The sequence below is a fragment of the Myxocyprinus asiaticus genome, chromosome 41 (assembly GCF_019703515.2).
Source record: "Myxocyprinus asiaticus isolate MX2 ecotype Aquarium Trade chromosome 41, UBuf_Myxa_2, whole genome shotgun sequence".
In the NCBI taxonomy this organism is placed as follows: Eukaryota; Metazoa; Chordata; class Actinopteri; order Cypriniformes; family Catostomidae; genus Myxocyprinus; species Myxocyprinus asiaticus.
Window position 1 is genome coordinate 2,604,083 of NC_059384.1, and position 26,345 is coordinate 2,630,427.

Here is a 26,345-nt window from a genome sequence, read left to right on the forward strand (position 1 = left end):
CCTGGGAAGATGCGTTTCTTGAAGAAACACTATGTCATATTCTTACGTTTAAGAAGAGAAATAACTTTCCTTCGTTTTATAGAGTGCCCCAACCCATTCATATTCCACATGGAGAGAGACAATCCACTCATATTAACATTTGACATTTTGACATATTAGAAAAAATAGATTGTGTCAAAAACAAGAATATAAAGACCACATTCCAACATTAGTGCAACAATCAAACCCTGAACTACCCCCCGAACCAAACGAACAGAAAAAGAAAAACGTGCACATTAACCCCGTGCACGACAGTGCCAACTGGCGTCCATCCCTCTAAACTCAAAAAGTCCATGTACACCTACAAGAGCCCCCCTGACAACTTTGCCACTGGATTGTTCAAATCCGGTGCTTCTATACACATTTTGTGAGACAGAATTACATAACAGACGAAAATCTATAAAATAAACTCCAGCTAATAGGCAGAATAAATACAAAGAATGTGTAGATTCATCCGCATACTGTGCCGAAGGTGTGTTCCTCCCCAAAACAAGCTCCAGCCTCTAGCAGAACCAACCAACACACACACACACACACACACACACACACACACACACACAAAAGCCGTTCAGTTTCCTCAGGCAGTCAAACGAATGTTCAGTGATCCTGCTGTTTAATAAGTGCAGCAGATGACCTAATCCTTCCAATGTCCTGCCAAAAAATATTCCACAAAACAAACTCCATCCAGTAGGAGGCACAAGTACAAAGAATGAGCAGATTCATCCACAACTGTCCCGAAGGAGTGTTATTCCACAAAACAAACTCCAGCCGCTAGGCGGAACCATCACAAAAAGAAAAAATATAGATAATTGATCCGTTTCTCGACGTCCCCGATTCTTGTAACCAACTCAGAGAATTTCACCTCCATCGCCGTTATCGATCGACGTATTACAGCAAGATCCTCCAAGTCCACAGTGACCTTCGTCAGCATCACAGACACGCTGGACAGTTGACGTTGAATTTCTCCCGCCGCACCATCCAAATTGAGTCCCTGGTCTGCGGCACTGTCAGAGGTATCAGCTTGAGCACACAAGTGTCTTTTAATGTCTCCAGAGCCTGAGGATTTTGAATTCTTTGACATATTGTCTTCATAGAACAGTCATGAAACAGAGTGTATCGAATCTCACCAGTTTATGACACAAAAAGAATTAAAAACTAGTGAAGTGCGCAGAACTCGCCGTTCACACGTCCGACCCTCGCATGGCATCACGCGACTCCTGAATTGAGTAATCTTTAAAAAATCAAGATTATTATAAAGCAAAAAATCTTTTGAGTGTGCATGCTTAAAACAAGAAAAAAAATATATATATTTTCCAGTGGGGTAAGAAAAACTTAATTCAAGTCATTCTCTGAAAACGTCTCGGTATTAAAAACTCATATTATGTAATTGTAAATAGGAAAACGTTTTCTGGAATTTTCCTGGGACAAAAGACCGAAATACTGATTAAGAAAATTATTGAGATATGGCTCGGGTCCCTCCTTCAATGTAAGTCCAAAGGAATATTATCGCCCATGTATTATTTTACCAGGTGAAATCGGTAAAATTGAGCTTAATGCATATGATAATCCATCTCATCACCTTCATCCAGTTTTGGCTCAATAGTTTAGGAGCCTAAATTCTTGGCAAAGAATTTTAGCTTTATTTGATCTTTGACTTCAATGTGTACAATTAGATTGTTTGTAAACACTCAGATTTAAGAGTTTGCCGCTGTTATGCCTGGAAAATATCGTCTTACGCCAAGGACATGCAGTGTGATGGTGCTGATTGTATGAACTCTGATCTCATTGGTAATTTTGGCTGGTTCTGTACCATCATAGTCGTCTAGTCAAGGCTGAACGTAATGGAGCTATAAAACTTTCCTACAATGTTGACCAATGTAAAACTGCCATTGCTGTAGACTGCCCTGTAAAGGCAAACACAATAACTACACATTTTGCCAAGACTGGGTTATAACCGAATTAGACTATGATCTGTCCTGTGACAAGTGGGTTTGTCTCAATCTAAGATTTAGGGACAGCAGAGTGAGACTATTTTATAATCCACATTTGGCTGGTCAATCAAAGACTTTGAAGCCAACATGCATACAGAGCACAGAATCTACAGATATAAAAAGAAAACAGCTGCCTGGAGTCAAATGTTCAGCTGTGCATTCACATCGCTCCTTTTCTGCTTTTCACTTTGTTCGCTCATTCATTCTTGCATGTTTCCATCGCTGGATGAAGGCAGTGCATTGTATCACATTTGAACAGTTGAATGAAAAACTATGACGTCATCAGTGATATAAGCATACAGCTCAAATCTAGGTCATTATCCTGTCCCGCCTAAATGAAAGTGGATCAAGTCTCGTGAGAATTAGCCATACTGTATCAAGCAACTCACATTCAACTCTGAAATTCACATCGGAAGGTGAATTGGTAATATGGAGCTCATTACTGTTCATTCATATCAAATATTAAATCAGTGCAATTAAATTAGAATTTAAACTTTCATGTTGTCACTTTCATATTATTCTCCTCTTTAAACAATATGCTTAATAAATGGTTTAACTGACTATTGATATTATACAGCAGCAGCTTCAGATGTACACTAGTGATCAATTTGAGTCCTGAGGAGTTACACACCATTTTTCATATAACTCCAGACCAAATGGGGTTCCAAAGCTTAAAAAAAGGGGTGTTGTATATAGGGCTGAAACGATTAGTCAACGTTATCAACAACATTGACAATAAAAAAAATTGTAGACAAAAATTTTCATTGTCGAATAATCGTTTGATGTCATTTTACGTAACATGAGATCATACGAAACTCTAATGATGGCGCGCGAAAACAGCACTGCAGCTCGCGCCTGACTGAGGAGAGGAAGAATTACACAGCTCACAGTCCAGAAGTACTCTAAACTTCCACAGCTTCAGGTGATGTAGATCGCAAAGTATGAGGGAATTATACAAAAATATCAAAAAATACAGAAGCACTCTCGTTGTGGAATAAGTGGAGCTGCCGCTTTATTAAAGTTCATATAATAAGGAAGCAGGTCTTGTAAATAACTAAACTCTGAAACTGGCATTTCTCTGTGCAGTCAGCGCCTCTTCTATGAGTTGCACGAAGTGTCCCGATCTAAGGGGGAGAGACTGAAACTGCAACCGGCTGATGCACACTCTGCCGCGGGGACGCTCGTCCCTCGAGCGTGTACGCTTGCTGCAGCTAGATTACAACGTGATGGCTCGCAACTTATTGTATCATAATACAGTATATGTGTCACTGTGCAGTTCTTATCGTGAAGAAAATTGGCAATATGCAGCTTTATTAATAAGAGAGAGTTTTTTTTGTGAGTTAAAAATGGATTGAAGTCAAGTCATTTTTATTTGAATAGCGCTTTTCACAACACACATCGTTTCAAAGCAGCTTTACAGGAAATCGTGCATTAACAAAAAAATAAAATAAAATAAACTGTAATATCTATAAAGTCTTAGAGGTGATCATTGTGTAGTTTGATTTAAATATGATTGTGTATGAAAATTAAATAATTCAATAATAATTGTATTTAGGAACCCTGTGAGCAAGCTGAAGGCGACTGTGGTAAGGAACACAAAACTCCATAAGATGTTGGTTAATGGAGAAAAATAACCTTGGGAGAAACCAGACTCACTGGGGGGGGCCAGTTCCCCTCTGGTTAACCAGCATGAATATAATACCAATATTAGTTATTTATGTGCAGTGCAAGTCATGGTTTAAGATAATTAAACTAAGTAAGTGTTAAGGTCTGTGTTTAAACAAAGATTTAGTATGAACTGTAAGATTAATGACTAATGTCTTTGAAGTTCATCCTGGATTAACTGCAGAAGTTCACATAGATGCATTGTCCTTTGTCAGTTGGCTGATGAAGGCTTTTATTGGCAATTAATTGATAGTCTATGTATTCCATTTCAAGAGTGTAATCCATCAATAGACAAAGGTGATGCAGGCAGAGATCAGTGAGGTGCATCACAGTTCATCCGGCAGGTCATTTCGGTGAGGTTCGGTGGGGTCCATTCTAAGTCCAAGGTTCAGGCAGTGGCATATGAAGTATTCAAAGTCCTACAGTTGGAGTTGGCATCAGTTCATCCTCTGAAGTCAAAAAACTGATGTGATGTCTGGCCAGCACCGGCTGTAGTCTGTCGTCATCACTCAGCGACATGTAGCAGAATTTTGTGATCGTAATGAACGTGACAGAAGGTCACTGTGGAGTTAGACTATTCAAAGCTTTGTATGTAGTTAACAGAATTTTAAAATTAATAAGAAATCTAACAGGTAGCCAATGTAACGATGATAAAATGGGGCTAATATGATCATATTTCTTGGTTGTAGTCGGCACTCTGGCAGCTGCATTTTGAACCAATTGAAGTTTATTTATTGAACTTGCAGGACATCCTCCCAGTAATGCATTACAATAATCTAGTCTTGAGGTCATAAACGAATGAATTTGTTTTTTAGCATCAGCAACAGAGAGCATGTGTCGTAACTTAGCAATATTTCTGAGGCAGAAGAATGCTGTTCTACAAACATTGGTAATTTGATTTTCAAAGGACAGATTGCTATCACATATAACACCTAAATTCTCCGCTGTAGAAGACGACATAACAGTACATCCATCGCGAGTCAAATTATATTTTAGCATCTTATTTTTAGAGGTTTTTGGTCCAATAATTAGTACCTCTGTTTTTTTAGAATTAAGTAGAAGGAAATTTCTGGCCATATAATCTTTGATTTCATTGATACACTCTGCTAATTTGGAGAATTATGAATTTTCGTTGGGTTTTGAAGAAATATAAAGTTGTTTATCGTCGGCATAACAGTGGAAACTTATTCCATGATTCCTGATAATATCTCCCAGGGGAAGCATGTGTAAGGAGAAAAGTAGAGGCCCTAAAACTGATCCCTGCATACTTCTGTTTGATTTGACAATTCCTCGTTTACACAGACAAAGTCGTAGCGGTCTGCTAAATAGGACCTAAACCATCCTTACGCAAGTCCACTAATACCAACATAATTCTCCAGCCTATTCAAGAGAATATCATGATCTATCGCGTCGAATGCAGCACTAAGATCTAAAAGCGCTAGCAGAGAAGTGCAGCTGTGATCAGTTGATAAGAGCAAGTCATTTGTAACTCTGATATGTGTAGTCTCTGTACTGTGATGGGGCCTAAATCCTGACTGAAATTGTTCATATATACTATTTCTCTGTAGAAATGAACATAGTTGGGAGGACACTACCTTTCTAGCATTTTCGACATAAATGGTAGATTTGAAATCGGTCTGTAGATAGCCAATTCTCCAGGATCAAGCTGTGGCTTCTTAATAAGTGGTTTGATAACTGCCATTTTAAAGTTTCTTGGGACATGTCCCAAGGATAGCGAGGAGTTAATAATATCAAGAAGAGGTTCTGAGATTACAGGGTATACCTCTTTTAAGAGCTTAGTTGGTATTGGATCTAACATGCATGTTGTGGCTTTTGATAAGTTTTGTTACCTCTTCATGACCTATGACACTGAAGGATTGAAGTTGCTCGTGAGGAAAATTACAAGACACTGTTTTCTGAGGTACTGTGACAGATGATTGCATAATTCCAATTTTATTTCTGATTATTTCAATTATATCAGTAAAGAAATTCATGAAGTCATTACTATTGTGCTGCGACGGAATATCTGGTTCAGTTGAGGCTTTATTCCTAACCAATTTAGCCACAGCACTGAATTAACACCTAGGATTGTTATGGTTATTTTCTATGAGTTTGCTAAAATATGCTGACCTGGCAGCTTTTAGTACCTGTCTGTAGCTACAGACACTATCCTTCCATGCACCGCGAAATACCTCTAATTTTGTATTCTTCCACTTGTGCTTCATTTTCCGAGCTGCTCTCTTGAGAGCATGCGTGTGATCATTGTACCATGGTGCTGGGCTTTTTTCTTTCATTTTATTTAATTGAAGGGGGGGCGACACTATCAAGAGTGCTAGAGAAGACTGTATCTATATTTTATTTTATTACGTCAAGTTCTTCTAGACTTTTTGGCTTACTGAGTATGTGAGACAATTCTGGAAGATTATTAGTGAAGCTATCTTTAGTGGTCGAAAGAATAGTTTTACCTGAATGATAGCATGCTAGCGTAGATAGAGTGACATTAGCTGATCGCATCAAATAAGAGATGAGGTAATGATCTGAGATATCATCGCACTGTGTTACAATTTCTATAGTATCAACATCAACTCCATATGACAGAATTAAATCAAGCGTAAGATTATGGCGATGAGTTGGTCCTGTCACATTTTGTCTGACTCCAAGAGAGTTGAGAATATCAATAAATGCTAATCCCAATGTGTCATTTTCATTATCTATGTGAATGTTGAAGTCACCAACAATTAAAGCTTTATCTACAGTAACTACTAGATCTGATAGAAAAGTTGCAAAATCAACAAGGAAATCAGAATAAGGCACGGGTGATCTATATACTGTAGCAAGGGCAAAAGATGACAAAGATTTTTTTATTTATATCTGATGGTGTCACATTAAGCATTATTAGTTAAAAAGACTTGAACTTATATCCTGTCCTCTGAGTAACACCAAAAACTTCACTGTAAATTGTAGCAACATCTCCTCCTCGACGCTTCAGATGAGGCTCATGTTTATAACAATAACCTGGGGGAGTAGATTCATTTAAACTAAGATATTCATCCGGTTTAAGCCAGGATTCAGTCAAACAGAGCACATCCAAACTATGATCTGTAATAATTTCATTTACAATTAGTGCTTTGGTAGAAATAGATCTAATGTTTAGTTGCCATTCCTTTATATGATGTTTAACTTCAAGTTTGACCTTAATTAAAAAAATTCTAAATGATTTGGTGAGAGTTTTGTGTTTGGTAGTTCGGGGAACAGACACAGTCTCTATATGATATCTAGGTGATACAGTCTCTATGTGTTGTAGTTTATGTGACCTGTGTGACATCTCAAGGCAGCTAGCAGATGTTCGGATTAACCAGTTTGTCTGCTTCCTGACCTGGGCCCCAGTTAGTCAAAATACTACCGCTATTAAGACTATGAGCCAAATTACTAGAGAGGAGAGCGGAGTCCGTCTCTCTTTAGCAGGTCACGTCTACCCCAAAAACTCCTCCAATTGTCTATGAATCCTATGCTATTTTCCGGACACCACTCAGACATCCAGCCATTCAATGACACTAATCTACTGTAAACCTCATCACCACGACGAGCAGGGAGGGGGCCAGAGCATATTACAGTGTCTGACATCGTTTTTGCAAGTTCACACACCTCTTTAACATTATCTTTAGTGATCTCTGACTGGCGAAGCTGGACATCGTTAGTACCGACATGAATAACAATTTAGAAAATTACGTTTAGCGTTAGCCAGCACTTGTAAATTTGATCTGATGTCAGATGCTCGAGCCCGGGAAATGCATTTAACAATGGTGGCTGGAGTCTCTATTTCCAGGTTCCTTACAATAGAATCACCTATTATTAAGGCTCTTTCAGCATGATTCTCAGTGGGTGCATCACTGAGTGGGGAGAATTGATTGGAAACCATAGCAGGAACGGGAGAGTCCTGTTGCTTTGCTGAGCGAGTATGAAACATCACCCAAACGCCCTGCTGCAGGGGCTCTACAGCCGGAACCAAAGTGTGTGTTTTGCTCGCTGTACTACCTGTGTCTGAAACAGTGTCTAATGGCTTTTCTTTCTCAATGACCTCAACTAACGTTCAGATGCGTGTCTCGGTGAACAAAAAGGTGAGGGGGGTAGTCTTCGCCCCATTATACACTGCAACAAAATATGTTTTTGATTTGTTTTTGTTTTGGCTTGTTTTCCAATATAAATATCTAAAAGTCCTTTAGAACAACGTACATTTACTTTGGCAGCTATACTGCAGAAGAAAAAATTGTTATCTGAGAATGTTGAATATAATATAAAAAATGCAAATATTTTAAAATATCTATGAATACTTTAAAAAAAGATGCATTCACCTGAGAAGCAGCATATAAGATGTTTAGATATTTATATGTTGCTTCTCAAGTAAATGTATTTTGTTTTAAGGATTTATAGACTATTTTAAATGGAAAACAAGACAAAAACACTTGATAACAATAGGATTTATTGCTGAATGCAACTTAAAGTATTTTCTTTTCTCCCTTTAATTCAGTGAATGTCATTTAGAGGTATTTTTAAAATATGATTTTGTTCTTTTTATTGTTAGTGCTAATGATTAATCATTGCAATAATCGCCCGAATAGTCGAATAATCGTTCTAATAATCCTTAGATTAGTCGATTATCAAAATAATCATTAGTTGCAGCTCTAGTTGTATAATAGAAAACCCTCTAAATGAACTTGCCAAACGTACACATGAACAAGAGTTGTTAGGGCTAGAGTCAATGTGCAATGGAGTGTTTGCTTGTCTTTCAGATTTTGAAAACCATTGATTTTGCTCTTGAAATGTTTGAATCTTCCTTGTTTTTTGAGGGATCGTGTTTTTTTAAGATTTCACATGTGTTCCATGAGTAATTTGTGTCTATTCTTGTGGTATATTTGTACCGATTAATCGGCGCCGATAGTTGCTTTTTGGAACTATCTATTATCGGCAATAATCTATGCCAGTAGTTGCGATTTAGTTTATTTTTTCTTTATTCCTCTGTGTTGCTCTGTGGCCGATGCTAGAAAATTCTACAGTTACAACGGTTTGGTTCTGCAGCCTTTAGAGGTGACATAAAACAATCACTGACTACTCGTGGGATTTGCAGTTTGTAAATATTTTATCATTGACAATATTCATCCATATTTTTATCCTCATATATAGATATATACAGTATGTATGTATATACACATAACCCTTAATCTAGTGAATATATAGGTTATAAAAAGCCTGAAAATACTTAAATATAGAGCATTGTAACAGAGCCAAGTCTCCATAATTTCAAAATAAGAGTCCCTGGTGTGTTTTAGGCTTGTTTATAGTTAAAATTCCCAGGTTATGCACCAAATCTTAATTTTTTTCTGGTTATTATTGTGATTTTGGTTAAACAAATTTTTATTCATTTTGTACTCTTGTAGCCTTTGTGTCTGTACCCATCCCCATCATAATATGGGAAAAAAATATTTTGTTTTTTAAACATTCATAAATTGATTCCAAAATCTATCAGCCGATTAATCGGTTATGGTCTTTTTCCACCATCTTAGTTATTGGTATCGGCAAAATCCAATAGCAGTCGACTTCCCTTCAATTTCTCTGTTTTCTCAGAGCTTTGTATGTTGACTCTTGGTTTGAGTCTACATTGTGCTCATGATATGGGTTGCAGGGTGCTTAAACCCTTCTAATTGTTCACCATAGTGTTTCAACCAAAAGTTAAAGGAATATCCTGAAAAAACCAGGTCGTACCAGCCAAAGGTGGTCAGACTGGCCAACAAGTTCAAGCTATGTCTTGGTCCATAGTTAATCAGCTCAGCCTGGTCCCCACCAGCTTAGCTAAGGTGGTCGACCCACCGCCTGGTATTCCAGCTGTTCAGCCACTCAACCAATCTGGACAATAATGACCATAAATGACCGTGTAGACCTTGGAAAACATTTATCCATCTAAAGCTGTATTGAACTGGATTTTACAGTAGGGCTCTCAATTGTTACAACTTCTGAAGCCAATGCTCATGACATAAGCAAACTTTAGCTACAAAAAGCTAGTCAGTGTTAGGCTGACCTGTAGTAACTTATACATATCCAAAATTACTCATTCTTCAGAGGCTGGAAAAGTTGTAGGTCATTCTGCTAAATCAACAGTATCCATCACTAGCACTAGTGGTTCAAAACATTTGCTTTGCGCAATACTGTGCAAAAAGCAATTAAAAGACTCTTTGCATGTCAAAGTTCAATTCCAGAATGGTTTTTTTATTTTTTATTTTAGCGTCTGGTAGAGCGTGGCACAAGCAACACCCGGGTCATGCTCCCGATTCCCAAGGAATATGCATTAGAGGTCGACCGATAGTGGATTTTGCCAATACTTATTTTCCATAAGGTGGTGGAAAAGGCCGATAACCGATTAATCGGCCAATAGTTTTTTAAATGGATGCATAGGCATTTTTAAAATTTTCTTAGTTGGCAAATTCATAGAGGCCAGAGTAGAAATGTTTACGTTTTGACGTCAAAAGGAGACAGTAACTCGATAAACGCGGTTTTATTGTATAATCGTGCAATGACTTTGGTGGATGTCCAACCTGGTGAACGGTCACTTTCATAGTTGCCGGCAGGTTTCCAAAAGCTTTTTTTTATTTTCCATTTAACGTACACACACAGTTTATTATTGAACTCAGTTAACACCGTTCAAAGATGTTTCATTCTCTATCTTGTAGAACTGCTGACACAAGAAAAGTTTGTCTAATCTAAGAAATTTGGACCACGACTGCACATCACTAAATCTGAATTATACTCTACGTCATAATGACGGGCTGAAGAAATATCTGAAAATAAATCCAGACTGCAATTTAAAATCTTGATATAACAGTGTTTCCCACAGGATTTTGTGAGACTGGTGGGTGGACTTCGGACCCTCTAGGGGGCATGGTCCGGGGCATGGTCCCCCATAAGAAAGTGTTGTATATTTTAAAGTTAAATGCATCAGTCTGGTGCACTTTGAGAGCAAAATGAAGAGGCTAGATCTATGAAGAACGTTATGCTCTGGTAGTAATGTAATCATAAACACATTGGTTGTATAGATATGAATGGTGATGACAGTTCAAAAACTGAACTGAAATTACTCTGACCTACTGCCCCTTTCTCTGCTGTCAAAATCACCTGCTGTCCCTCCCTCAGTGGAGGCTGTCTTCCCTTCTGCCCCTATGGGAAGTCCCTGCCCTGCTGTCCCGCTCTGAATGTCTGTCCCGCTATGAGAGTCAGCTGAGGCTGTCTCTCCTGCATCCCCTGCTGTCTCTTCTGCTACAAAGAAACAAGGAATGTTAAAATTCCACTATTCCTACTCCAGTTTATTTTTTTACAAAAGCCAATGAATAATCTGTTTGGCTGTTGACTTGCCATCTAACTATGCTAGCTATCCTAGCTAGCTACCTCTGTAGCTGTTTCATCCTCATCTGGTGGTGGATTTCGCTCTCTCTTCTTGAAATATTTAAAAATGCTCATGATCTGAAAATCAAGGGTACAAACATTAAGCTTAAAACAGTAGCGTTACTTCAACTTGATTAGTTAACATTACAAATAGTCTAATGTTACATCAGGGCTCGACATTAAGCATTGTCATGTGCTTGTCCTCCGCACAAGTAAATTGGTCATTCACTTGTCCGGAGAGGAAAAAAAGGACATTTAAGTTAGATGCTCAAGTAACAAGTCAAAGTTTATGTTGTATATTTTTCTAAAATTAGCAGTGAGTGTTTTCATGTTTTCTTGTTTGATTATTATAATGACACACTATTAGCTTACATTTATATTTACAAGTGCGACATTTTAATACGAATCCGCTTTATTCTCCGCTGTTTACGTTCACTTTAGACATCATTCTCTGTGTTTACATTAGCGTGAGCATTTTTGGAGCACAAGTGCATGTTCAGCACACACATACACCGCCTGTCAATCAAACGGGGCAGCTGTTAATAGATCATTAGGGAATTATAAAATTACTTTCAACAGCAGAATAAGAATATTAACTTTCTAATAGGTGACACAGGCCTAGCCTACCACAAATATAGCCGGTTGATTTTTCATCTGCTTGTCTGCTTGTCCGGTCGGGCAAGTAAAATTATTTTTCGCTTACCTCTTTAAAAATCCACTTGTCCTGGACAAGCGTTAATGTCGAGCCCTGGTTACATGATGAGCCAACTTGCTCCTCAGATGCTGAAAATAGTTACGTTGTCAGAGCCGCTGGTTATAATGTTAACGTTAGATAATTAGCTAATGTTAGCTAGCTAGATATAACATTACATACGTTATACATTGTTTTTCACGACAAGCAGCCGGATATGTCAGTCGACATAAGCGAGGAGACTGACAGCTAACGTCGTTAGCCGTAACATCTCGGATGCAGCCAGGTGGTTCCTGTGTGTGTGTGTGTGTGTGTGTGTGTGTGTGTGTGTGTGTGTGTGTGTGTGTGTGTGTGTGTGTGTGTGTTTGTTTGTGTATGCGTGTGTGTGTGTGAGTGTGTGTGTGTGTGTTTGTTTGTGTGTGTGTGCGAGCATGCACGCGTACAGCGGGGGATACTTTGCCGAAGCAACGGTGCAAAACACAATGTTAGAGATCTTTTATGTTATTATGTGAAGTGTAAAAATATTTTCGGTTCATTATGAAACTGTGGCGGGCCACCACAGTCTAGGTAATTAATGGGAAACACTGTATAACCACAAACCCAATGGGTTCAATGGATGAGCTGTGTCCACCTCAACGTAATGCAAGCTTTAAGCTTAACGATTTAGGTTTTATAACTCTTTTAAAGAGGACTAAAACTGTTCATGACAGGAAACCATATGCCACAGTTGTTCTGAACATCTCTAGAGTTTGACCAATGAACCATAGTGCCCCGGAGAACACATCGATCACCATGTATGTTCTAATTATAGGACAATCATTAAAACAAGCCTACAGCAACTAATGACAGTTTTAGTGCAGGTTCATTTGAACTGGGATTCATTTTCCACCTTTCTGCACGCCTTTTCATTAATTACCCAGAAGATAACACATCATCATACATAACATACCATAATCAACTCTATTGGCCTCTGTAGGCAAACATCATTTTTGTGGTACATTTCCTGGAGTCACCTTGATGTCACTAATGTCCTCTATGAAATCCCTTTCTCTCTCTCTGTCTATCTATCTGCCTTGCATAGGTGATGGAAACCCAAGGGAACACAGTCCGTTCATCAATAACACAGATGATATTAAAGGAAACCTCTACGATGGGAAAAACATGGCACTTTTTGAGGTACTATCTTTTAATTTCTGCTGTAATGTCCTTTTTAATTGCATAAATAAAAATAAAAAAGTCAAATGTTTGCAGATATTTGAATTTTACGATTCCTTAATGTTTCTGGTGAAGCTAACGAATACAAGTCCATGTCATATTTCACCCCCCAAAAAATATTTAGGGCCATTAAGCCATTATATGACAATTACAGACGCATACACACACACACATTCTCGTTACCGTAATGTAGCAATAAAAAAAAACTGCATTATTTTCAGTGGTGATTTTAGTTAGATTCCCATTGTTTAAAGGCAGTACAATAAATATTACAATGATGTTTACAATGGTTATTTATTTATATATACAGTATATATATACATGATTTATTTTCCTTTTGATTTTGGGTGAAATGTGACCGAATGGTTTATTCACAATATCACTGAATAGACTTTTTTATGGATTTTGTAGCTAACGTTTGACAGCACGGCTTTTCTCTGCTCTGTTTCCCACATTCTTATTTTGTTTCATGTTTATGACCACAAATAAAGTATTTTCTGGGTCATGACGTTTATTTTTATATAATTTTAAGATTTTGGATGGGCGAAGCTGTTATTATGTTCTTTGATTTTGCATGTTGGTTTTACTTTTTGAGGTTTTGAAAAGAATTAATGGTTTGGAATACTTCAGTTTTTATGAAGCAGATGACCTTTAACCTTTCAGGAAGAGATGGACAGCAACCCCATGGTGTCTTCACTCCTCAACAAGTTGGCAAACTACACAAACCTCACGCAGGGCGTCAGAGAGCATGAGGAGGCTGATGAAGACGAGGGTGCCAAGAAAAAAACCGTTAAGGTAACACAGAAAACCATCTAGTTAAAGAAATAGTTCACCCTCACATTATAACAGTCATTCATTCACCTTCATGTTGTTCCAAACCCATTGTTATTAGTGAGAACTCATAGTGCTCTGGAATAATCCTGAACAAAATTCATTTTATCTTTAAACATAAAGTTGATTTAAAGATATATGCATGTCTTTAGATGTTTGAACTTTGTACACAATGTGTGCACTTTAATCAAAAACAATTCAGACACACATTCTTGACATTCTTACCGTCTTTGTTGACTGTCTGTGGAAAATATGACAGGAAATGAATACAGGTCAGATTGTTTGGAAAGTTCTATTACAGACAGTTGTTCCATTTCACCAGTCAGGGAGGGCAATAGACCTTAGTCACTGCAGATGCCATTTTTAATTTGAGTAAAATGAAACGAGGCTATGTGGGGGTAGACAGTTTAATATGTTGCGCTGTTAATGAAACTTCTATTGAAAAGTCTTGAAAAAACTACAGAGAACACGGAATGGGAAAATAGACCCAGTACTTTAAAGCCACCAATTTGAGAATGGGGCCAAACAAGGTGCAGTAAAAGAGCTCTGCAGCGACTGCCCACTTCTATGATGCACTATGAATGACGCAGTCAAGTCAAACTACTTGTGTATTTGTATATACATTGGCATGCAAAGTTTGGGCACCCCTGGTCAAAATCTCTGTTACTGTGAATAGTTAAGTGAGTAGAAGATGAACTGATCTCCAAAAGGCATAATGTTAAAGATGAAACATTCTTTACAACATTTTAAGCAATATTAGTGTATTATTTTAGAGTGAAAAAAAGGAAAGGAGCACCATGCAAAAGTTTGGGCACCCCAAGAGATTTGAGCTCTCGGATAACTTTTACCAAGGTCTCAGACCTTAATTAGCTTGTTAGGGCTATAGCTTGTTCACAGTCATCGTTTGGAAAGGCCAGGTGATGCAAATTTCAAAGCTTACATACTCTGACTCCTCAAATCATGTCCCAAAAATCAGCAGCCATGGGCTTCTCAAAGCAAAATAAAATAATTGATGCCCATAAAGCAGGAGAAGGCTATAAGAAGATAGCAAAGCGTTTCAGGAAGCCGTTTTCTCAGTTCGTAATGTAATTAAGAAATGGCAGTAAACAGGAACAGTGGAGTTCAAGTTGAGGTCTGGAAGACAGAGAAAACTTTCAGAGAGATCTCCTCGTAGGATTGCTAGAAAGGCAAATTAAAACCCCTGTTTGACTGCAAGAGACCTTCAGGAAGATTTAGCAGACTCTGGAGTAGTGGTGCACTGTTCTACTGTGCAGCGACACCTGCACAGATATGACCTTCATGGAAGAGTCATGAGAAGAAACCTTTCATGCATCCTCACCACAAATTTCAGCATCAGAAGTTTGCAAATGAACATCTAAACAAGCCTGATGCATTTTGGAAACAAGTCCTGCGGACTGATGAAGTTAAAATCTAACTTTTTGGCAGCAATGAGCAAAGGTATGTTTGGAGAAAAAAGGGTGCAGAATTTTATGAAAAGAACACCTCTCCAACTGTTAAGCACGGGGGTGGATCGATCATGCTTTGGGCTTGTAATGATGCCAGTGGCACAGGGGAACATTTCACTGGTAGAGGAAAGAATGGATTAAATCAAATACCAGCAAATTCTGGAAGCAAACATCACACCATCTGTAAAAAAGCTGAAGATGAAAAGAGGATTGCTTCTACAACAGGATAATGATCCTAAACACACCTCAAAATCCACAATGGACGACCTCAAGAGGTGCAAGCTGAAGGTTTTGCCATGGCCCTCACAGTACCCCGATCTAAACATCATCGAAAATCTGTGGATAGACCTCAAAAGAGCAGTGCATGCAAGACAGCCCAAGAATCTCACAGAACTAGAAGACTTTTGCAAGGAAGAATGGGCGAAAATCCCCCAAACAAGAATTGAAAGACACTTAGCTGGCTACAAAAAGCTTTTACAAGCTGTGATACTTGCCAAAGGGGGTGTTACTAAGTACTGACCATGCAGGGTGCCAAACTTTTGCTCTGGGCCCTTTTCCTTTTTTGTTATTTTGAAACGGTAAAAGATGAATATAAAAAAGTAGAATTGCTTAAAATATTAAAGAAATGTGTCATCTTTAACTTTAAGCCTTTTGGAAATCAGGCTATCATTTGCTCGCTTAGATATTCACAGCAACAGAAATTTTGATCAGGGGTGCCCAAACTTTTGCATGCCACTGTATCTGAATATATTGCAAATATATTTATTCTATACTTATAATCAACTAATTGTAATATATAGTTTTGTATTTTTCCATCATTTATAATTCAGTTAAGTCATTCACAATGCTTCATGAGATTGTAGTTCATTACCTCATTAAAGACAGTAAGTACGCAGTCTTGTACCTTTTTCTTTTTGTCTGATTTTCAAATACTTTTATGTTTCAAATAAAAGTTTGTAATGTTGTGATTCATGGTTTGATTCATGGCTTACAATTTTTTATGAAACATTTAATTAAATCCCTACGGAAAAATTGAATGGGGAAAAATACTTCCAGTACCAAGAAATTTACGGAATATTAAATATACTAATTTGTGTCAAATTAAATATGCCGTCTGTTTGATCTACGGAAATTAGGCAATGACTTATTAGCACATGGACAAATACAAGCCTTAAAACAATTCCTTTTTTATTTTCCCTTTTGTTTTCCATTTCAAGACCAGAGGGCATCAGCTTTTTAAGTTGCAGTTTTCGTGGTTATTGCTGACAGTTGAAAAACCATTGCCAAGCAATACCACTAAAACCACAGTCCCCAGCCCGTCTCCTCATCATTCAGCGGCGATCTGTGATTGGTCAGCTGTGAAACAGGCCAAGGGTTGAAAGTAATGCTCTGTCATTAGTCCCGAGACCTGGGACGTTGGGACAGGCTTATATTCAGATGCTCAAATCGTGTGAAACGCCGATAGTCGTCTTGTGAAGGAGCGAAATTCTGGCCGCTATGTAAGTTGAAGTGTTCCCTATTGGATAGAATCATCTTGGGACCTCTTGGGGTTTTTACTTGATTGAGGACTTAATTACTGAAGTTCATCCTAATATCTTTTGCTCCAACGAGAATCGTTTCTTGAGCTCTTCAGCTTGCAGCGGTATGCATTTCTGAGTTTTCTGTTTTGGAAAAGCTTTAAAAACATTCTGTGCTTTGTTTGTACTTATTTTGTATGATGTATATGATGGCAAAGTTTGTGGATTATGTCTTTAGTAAGGATAAAAGTTGCCAATGAAAATGTATTGTTTTACATAAAGAGTCATTCTGTGTTAACTCAAAGTTTTTTACTGGAGAATACATAATTGATGATCAAAGTCAAAATATTAAATGTCATGGATCTATATTTTCTGAGAAATCCATTATTTTGTAGAGGGGGGTCTAAATGACAATTTTCGCCTATGATTTTGGAGCAAAACTACGGGTAAAACAAATAACCTTAGAAAGGTGGCAGCTTCATAATTTTATTTTTGCACAGAGATCGGTAGATTTATTACTAAAATCAATTGACCTCAGTGCCCATTATAGCATTATATGCCAATGGTATGAGTCCAAAAATGTGAAAAAGCACTTTTTTGTGTTGTTTTTCCCAAAGTTGTAATTGGATAACTCCAGAAGTATTAAAGATATTTTAATATCCTTTTGGATTCTGGTTCAGAACGAACTTTTCTTTTAGCATCTTAATTTTTAAGGCCATATATGGTTAAATCCCAGAGATATGGGGCTCTCAACATGACTCCACCATGCATAAATGCTTACATTTTACCCATTTTCAATGGTCGAAAACCAAATGTGGTTCATGTGGTATCAAGCTAGTTTTTCCTGTCCAAAAAAACAAAGGTCTCAAGTACAAATAATGTTGAAACTAGAAATCTACCTTTTATTTATTTACATAAAAACAGTAATGGCATAACCTTAATTTTCAAGAGTGCAGAAATACACTATTTTTAAGACTAAGTGACAGATGTGGCTCTTCAGATGACGAAAAGGTCCCTGTCTTGCCATTGTTCGGATGAGTCCGTTATAGTTTTTATGATATTTTTACGATGCTTTTCTCATTGTTTGAGCAACAACATTCTGTAAACTCCATTTGTGTCCATGGCAAACAAAACAATGAGCAAATTAGTTGAATATGGCATCAGAGTCACCTTCAAAATATGGACAAAATGTGATATTTTGGTGGTGCAGGCAAAAAATTGCACTGAGCCAAATAATCGCAAACGCACATTTTTTTTTTTCTAGTTTCTTAAAATGTTGTCCATTTTCCAATGTCCCTTTTTCCAGAGTCCGCAGATGGGGACGTTTATCGGCGTGTACCTGCCCTGCCTGCAAAATATCCTGGGAGTGATTCTCTTCCTGCGAATGACATGGATCGTGGGGACCTCAGGAATCTTAGAGGCCTTTATCATTGTGTCCATGTGCTGTTCGTGTGTAAGTGTGACCTCTTTCATTATGCCTGACAAAACATTTTATGCTTTAAACACTGGCATTGGATGAATAATTTATATTAAATGAATTTATATTAAAAGAGGAGACAAATTTGTCCACGCAGATGAGCTAAATCTAAGAAAACCTTCCTTTGGGGACATTCTGGGACATTACGACTCATAAATAAAGCAAATATTTTTTTATTATTATTATAAAAATACAAACAAACCAAAAATAATTTATGGTTTGGATTAGTCTAATTTGAATTAGCTTTTTATATAGCCAAGTAAATGTGTGTGAGCACATCTCTTCAGTCCATTGATCCTGCATGTTAAGTTTAGTCTCTTCCTCTTTCGACCAAAGTCACACGTGTGTAATCTCTTGCGCTCAGAAGTCTTATTTATAAACCACATCAGACAATGAGATCAGCCGTCTAATTCACCTCAACCTGTACTTACAAGAGTCATTAGACGTTTCCTGTGATTGTGATCCGTCCAAATGGAAGAGTTCTGCTCTTTCACTCTCACAGGAAACATCTCAGAGCTGCCACATTATATAATGTTTAATAGACATAAATGACTCTTAGAGTTTGGTCAGACCTCACAGCATAGGCATATGTTAACTTCACTTTAAAGTCATAAAGAAATGACATTCCCAACCCATTTTACTTCCATAATGTGTATTCTGAGTGAAACTGGAAAAATCTATAGCCAGACTTGATTTTATTAAATAAGAATTGATTGGATCATGAAATAATAGAGAAAAGGAAAGTCATTTCAGAGGCAGAGCAAGTTCAAGTTATTAAAAATAAATAAATAAAATATGAAGACACATGGAATAATATGCACAGATGCATTGGAACATGTACATATTTATCAACAAAGTAGCAGTCAAATGTGATTTCGTTTCTTAAAAAGACTTTTTTTTTTATTTTTATGTTTATATATTAAATATATTAAGACACAATAAGACCATTAAAATTAGTAACAGTCAAATTTCATGTTAACTATAAGAGCAAAACAGTTTTACTTTTCTTTAAAAAACTTTTATATATATATTTGTATATATTGTATTATATATATTAAGAACAATAAGACTATGGACATTAGTAAGTCAAATTTTCATGTTAACTTTAAGGGCAAAATGTCAACAACAGTTTTCAGTGTACAATTGTTCAAAATAAAATTGTATAATTTATAAACATAATTTTTATATATTTTATGTATTTATATTAATTAATGAATATAAAATTTAAAGGTACACACACAAAAAAAAAAAAACATTTAAACATTATAATAAATTTCCATCAAAAAGAGTAATCTTTAAAAATGTAAAATAATAATAATAATAATAATAAAACCTAAAATAAAGTAGTGATTTAATTTTGTTAATGATTACATAATTCAATCTGATTGCATGCATCTTTAAATATTTTTTGAGGATAGCAAAGTTGTTATGCTATTTTAAGAAAAAAATGATTTTAATCTGTTTTTAAACAGTGAAAAGTGTGTGTATGTCTAAAACATGAGCTATAGCTCTTTTATTAAGTATAAATTAAATAGAATCAACAATCAAAAACAGCATTTAAATGTACAATGATTAAAATGGAAGAGGAAATAAAAACTGTATTTGGCTTGGAAAGATCACTCAATCACCTTCATTCAAAGCTTTATTTCAAACGTTAAGCCTGTTGCAGGTAAAGGAGCTGTAATTGGCTTTAGTCCAGTAGCTTTTCAGAGTACAGACCGCGAGACGCAGGGATTTACTGTGGACGGTTAGCTCAAGGACACTCAAACACAGTGGCCGAATTACATAACGCCAGATGTAGATGATCTTTAAAAGTATCAAACGTTTCTGGAAACAAAAAGGAGGACATTATTACAGTAGATCTGTATTTGATATTGGCATCTGGTTAATGTTAACCAATAGTCAAATGGCTAGGCATTGTTTTATACTACTGTTGTAGCTTATGCAGCATAAAATCTTGCCAGAAGTTAACACAGTAATTGTGATTTGTCAATCACACCATCCAACGTTCTGATATTTCTGAATAACGACCGTACATCCATGCAAAAAGTGATATTTCACCGGTCACTGGGATTGCGAGTCATCTTTCCTACTTCTCATATCACTTTGTGATCTTTTAGCTAATAAAATAATTTAAACTCAAATCAATATTTAATGTTCATTTATTTGCCTAGTAGTCGTGTAATAAGTGGATTTTGGAGACTCCACTGTCTTTTTCTTGTTATATAATAATGCTATTTCAACTCAAATCATTATTTAATGTCCATTTAGTAATTTATTTGGTAAGTAGTCGTGTAATAAGCAGGATAATGAGCAGTCAAATTGTGGTTTTCGCAATATAAACACCAACAGTGGTTGAATTCAGTGTTTTTTTTTTAGACTTCGCTGTCTTTTTCTTGTTATATAATAACGCTATTTCAACTCAAATCATTATTTCATGTCCATTTAGTTTATTTATTTATTTGCTAAGTAGTCGTGTAATAAGCAGGATAATGAGCAGTCAGACGGTGATTTTCGCAATATAAACACCAACAGAGGTTAAATTCAACGGTTTCTGGAGACTCTGCTGTCTTGTCATATAAGAATGCTATTTCAACTCAAATCATTATTTAATGTCCATTTAGTAATTTATTTGGTAAGTAGTCATGTAATAAGCAGGATAATGAGCAGTCAAATTGTGATTTTCGCAATATAAACACAGTGGTTGAATTCAGTGTTTTTTTTTAGACTTCGCTGTCTTTTTCTTGTTATATAATAATGCTGTTTCAACTCAAATCATTATTTCATGTCCATTTAATAAATTATTTGCTAAGTAGTCATGTAATAAGTGGGATAATGAGCAGTCAGACGGTAACTTTTGCAATAGAAACACCAACAGAGGTTAAATTCAATGGTTTATGGAGACTCTGTTGTCTTCTTGTAATTTATTTGCTAAGTAGTCGTGTAATAAGCAGGATAATGAGCAGTCAGATGGTGATTTTTGCAATATAAACACCAAAAGAGGTTGAATTCAGTGGGGTTTTTTTTAGACTTCGCTGTCTTTTTCTTGTCATATAATAATGCTGTTTCAACTCAAATCATTATTTCATATCCATTTAGTAATTTATTTGGTAAGCAGCAGTGTAATAAGCCGCACACTCGCATTCAGATTTGACTCAGAATTTGGAACACCCTCTTTTCACGATCGAATCAATTACCGATGTATAAAATCAGTTTTTGTGCTACATTTCAATATTTATGTTTCACTTAGAAATACATCACATTATAGAATTAAAATGGGTAGTGAATAGTGTTTCATGTTGACTTTAAAATTATGATTTTAACTGTGATTTTTGATGATTTAAGATTTTCTTTTACGCTTGATAATTATATTGTCAATCTTTTTTTTTCTAATGATAAACCTGTTTTTATTTTCAGACAATGTTGACAGCCATATCTATGAGTGCCATTGCTACAAACGGTGTTGTTCCAGGTAGGACATTTTCATATTAAGTTAATTGCACTCAATGTGTATATAAACAGGAATCCCATTATGCTCTTCAGACATTTCTTGTTTACAGTGTGATGAGGTTTTTGTGTTCTGTCCTCAGCTGGAGGTTCTTACTACATGATTTCCAGGTCTCTGGGCCCAGAGTTTGGAGGTGCTGTGGGTCTGTGTTTCTATCTGGGCACCACTTTTGCTGGGGCCATGTACATCCTTGGTACTATCGAGATTCTCTTGGTGAGTGTTGTGTGTAGAGTTATACATCAGAGTCAGATTGGGTCCAGAAAATCTAAAGAGAAGAGATTTTTTGATACTTATAATTGGCCACTAGCTTGAAGTTATTATCTTACAATAACCTAAAACATTAAATTAAAAAATGATTTCATACATGTACCAGGGCTGGGTGATACATAGAATATTCACATTATTTTCACAATGATTTTGTGTGTTAAATAACATAAAGCAACATTGGGAATACTGCTATAATTTAAATGTGCCTTTATCATTTCCTAAAGAGTGTGACTTTATATATTTATTTTTTTGGGGGATTTTTCCCCTTTTTCTCCAAAATTGGAATGCCCAATTCCCAGTGCGCTCTAAGTCCTCGTGGTCGCATAGTGATTCGCCTCAGTCCGGGTGGCGGAGGACGAATCCCAGTTGCCTCCGCGTCTGAGACAGTCAACCCGCGCATCTTATCACGTGGCTTGTTGAGCGCGTTGCCACGGAGACATAGCGCGTGTGGAGGCTTCACGCCATCCACCGTGGCATCCACGCTCAATTCACCATGCGCCCCACCAAGAACAAACCACATTATAGCGACCACGAGGAGGTTACCCCATGTGACTCTACCCTCCCTAGCAACCGGGCCAATTTGGTTGCTTAGGAGACCTGGCTGGAGTCACTCAGCACACCCTGGATTCGAACTAGCGAACTCCAGGGGTGGTAGAGTGTGACTTTATATTAGTTACTCGATCCCTTTTATGTTTTGTAGTGTTTTTAAAGTGTCTCTGACAATATTTAAGTGGATCAGCAATTCAGGTTACAAATTCTTTTGCTTCATCATTCAAAAACAGAAGTCCCTGCATGGCATTTTTCATATATTAAACCGTTTTTGTTAAAAAAAAAAAAAGTAGGAAAATACTGTTATTTATTATGTATTGTTATATTGATGCATATAAATTAAATTAATTAAATGCCATTCTTCCTTGTGTTCATGTAGTGAAAAACATTGTGGAAAACATGCCTCAATTTAGTTTTTTACTAGAGTTTTTTTTAGAGCATGTTGCATGTCATCAAAATATAATTAAAAGGCTGACATTTTTTTAGATAAAATAATTTTCATTATATAGCCCAGCTCTAGTTAGTATGCTAATATAAACCCAAAAAATGTTGTCAATATTTTTATGTTGCATGTTTTATAAACAAGCTTTTTAAATTTGTAAAACATTCCAGTAAACTGCTTTCAAACTACTCTCTGACTCTTATAGCTCTTTATATTGTTCTTTGAAATAAAACTGGCAAGAAATCACATCTTGATTCTGTTTGTTCCACAGACATACATCGTTCCCAGCGCTGCCATCTTTAAAGCAGAAGAGAAGGAGTATGAAGCGGATGCCATGCTCAATAACATGCGTGTGTACGGCACATGTTGTCTCGCGCTCATGGCTCTGGTGGTGTTTGTGGGTGTGAAATACGTGAACAAGCTCGCGCTGGTCTTCCTCGCCTGTGTGGTGCTGTCCATCCTGTCCATCTACGCTGGTGTCATCAAAACCATCTTTGAACCACCGGTTTTTCCGTAAGTGAGAGAGTTTGACAAACAGGCATGTGTAAGCTAAATTTAGTTTATTTACATGTTTCATTTTTGACTGGTACACAATGAGTCAAAAGTTTAGGGACACCTGCTCATTCTTTAGTATTACTATTTTCCACATTTTACAATAATAGTAAAGTCTTCAAAACTATTAAATAATGCAAATGGAAGGATGGGAATTATGTAGTGATGAAAAAAATTAAATCAAAACTATTATATTGTAGATTATTCAAAAGTAGTAATATGAAGAAATTCATAATGCACGTTAAATGTGTCTACAAAGCAAGAATCTAAGCTGAAACCTTTAGATAAAAAGATTTTTAAGATTATGAGAAATTGTGTGTCCAAACTTTTGACTAGTAATGTAGTTTGAACCAGGAAACTGAAACAGTAACATGAGGATTGTTCCAAAATGTTCTTTTATTTCACACAAAAACATATTTGATCGATTTATAATCTTATTTTTGTCCCCATTTTATTCCACATTTCACAACATCACTTGTTTAAACTAAACTAGTCTCTAGTCTCAAGTCTCTGCATAGAATTTAGAAGCAATCGGTGCATTTTTTTGAACCACAAACATTGCACCAGTGTTTGCTTCACAAATGAATAAAGTCTTTCAACATCACCACAAGTCTCCTGACAGTAAACTCAGATTTAAATTATAGCTCTCTCATGTTTTATATTCATTTAAAACACTCTCTTTTGTCCTCTTTAGGGTCTGTTTGTTGGGCAACCGCACCCTCCAGAACCACGACTTTGACAAGTGCTTGAAGACAGAAATAATAGACAATGTGACGATGACAACAAAGCTCTGGTCACTCTTCTGTAAAGGTCCGGAGCTCAATGCCAGCTGTAACGAGTACTTCACCATCAATAACGTCACAGAGATACAGGGCATTCCTGGCCTCACCAGTGGAGTTATTTCAGGTGAGATGATCAACGCTACTTGAGCCCTCATGTTGTTCCAAACCTGTATAATTTTCTTGCTTATAGTGCCTGAATTTAAAGCTTAAAAAAGCACCCAAATATATCATAAAATTGTCATGCAGCTCATGCGTCATATTACAAGTCTTCTGAAGGCATAAGTATGGCAAATTAGTGGCTAAAAGATTTGCATGTGTAGAGTAAGATTTGTGAAAGTGTAAATGAAGTTACAAGCATTATAGTAAGATTTGTTTTTTTATCACGCTTATCACTTAATTTACGCTTTTGTAAATCTCACTCTGCACATGCAAATATTTTTATCACGCTTGTAACTTAATTTACGCTTTTGCAAATCTCATTCTGCGCATGCAGATCTTTTTTATCACGCTTGTAACTTAATTTACGCTTTCGCAAATCTCACTCTGCGCATGCAGATCTTTTTATCACGCTTGTAACTTAATTTACGCTTTCGCAAATCTCACTCTGCGCATGCAGATCTTTTTATCACGCTTGTAACTTAATTTACGCTTTCGCAAATCTCACTCTGCGCATGCAGATCTTTTTATCAAGGTTGTAACTTAATTTACGCTTTCACAAATCTCACTCTGCGCATGCAGATCTTTTTATCACGCTTGTAACTTAATTTACGCTTTCACAAATCTCACTCTGCGCATGCAGATCTTTTTATCACGCTTGTAACTTAATTTACGCTTTCGCAAATCTCACTCTGCGCATGCAGATTTTTTTATCAAGGTTGTAACTTAATTTACGCTTTCACAAATCTCACTCTGCGCATGCAGATCTTTTTATCACGCTTGTAACTTAATTTACGCTTTCACAAATCTCACTCTGTGCATGCAGATCTTTTTATCACACTTGTAACTTAATATACGCTTTCGCAAATCTCACTCTGCGCATGCAGATCTTTTTATCAAGGTTGTAACTTAATTTACGCTTTCACAAATCTCACTCTGCGCATGCAGATCTTTTTATCAAGGTTTTAACTTAATTTACGCTTTCGCAAATCTCACTCTGCGCATGCAGATCTTTTTATCACGCTTGTAACTTAATTTACGCTTTCGCAAATCTCACTGCGCATGCAGATCTTTTTATCAAGGTTGTAACTTAATTTACGCTTTCACAAATCTCACTCTGCGCATGCAGATCTTTTTATCAAGGTTGTAACTTAATTTACGCTTTCGCAAATCTCACTCTGCGCATGCAAATCTTTTTATCAAGCTTGTAACTTAATTTACGCTTTCACAAATCTCACTCTGCGCATGCAGATCTTTTTATCAAGGTTGTAACTTAATTTACACTTTCACAAATCTCACTCTGCGCATGCAAATCTTTTTATCAAGCTTGTAACTTAATTTACGCTTTCGCAAATCTCACTCTGCGCATGCAGATCTTTTTATCACACTTGTAACTTAATTTACGCTTTCGCAAATCTCACTCTGCGCATGCAGATCTTTTTATCAAGGTTGTAACTTAATTTACGCTTTCACAAATCTCACTCTGCGCATGCAGATCTTTTTTATCAAGCTTGTAACTTAATTTACGCTTTCAAAAATCTCACTCTGCGCATGCAGATCTTTTTATCACGCTTGTAACTTAATTTACGCTTTCACAAATCTCACTCTGCGCATGCAGATCTTTTTATCACGCTTGTAACTTAATTTACGCTTTTGCAAATCTCACTCTGTGCATGCAGATCATTTTATCACGCTTGTAACTTAATTTACGCTTTCGCAAATCTCACTGCGCATGCAGATCTTTTTATCAAGGTTGTAACTTAATT

The 26,345-nt window shown here is 36.6% G+C and overlaps 1 protein-coding gene across 1 annotated transcript in view; it reads left to right on the plus strand.

The window, feature by feature from the left end:
- LOC127431506 (solute carrier family 12 member 7-like) overlaps nucleotides 1–26,345 on the plus strand; it is a 119,326-nt gene that overhangs the window by 58,520 nt on the left and 34,461 nt on the right. The window contains 7 exon segments of the mRNA XM_051681946.1: nucleotides 12,899–12,993; nucleotides 13,696–13,827; nucleotides 18,153–18,299; nucleotides 21,741–21,795; nucleotides 21,914–22,044; nucleotides 23,361–23,602; nucleotides 24,336–24,547. Of these exon segments, the coding sequence (XP_051537906.1) occupies nucleotides 12,899–12,993; nucleotides 13,696–13,827; nucleotides 18,153–18,299; nucleotides 21,741–21,795; nucleotides 21,914–22,044; nucleotides 23,361–23,602; nucleotides 24,336–24,547 (1,014 nt within the window).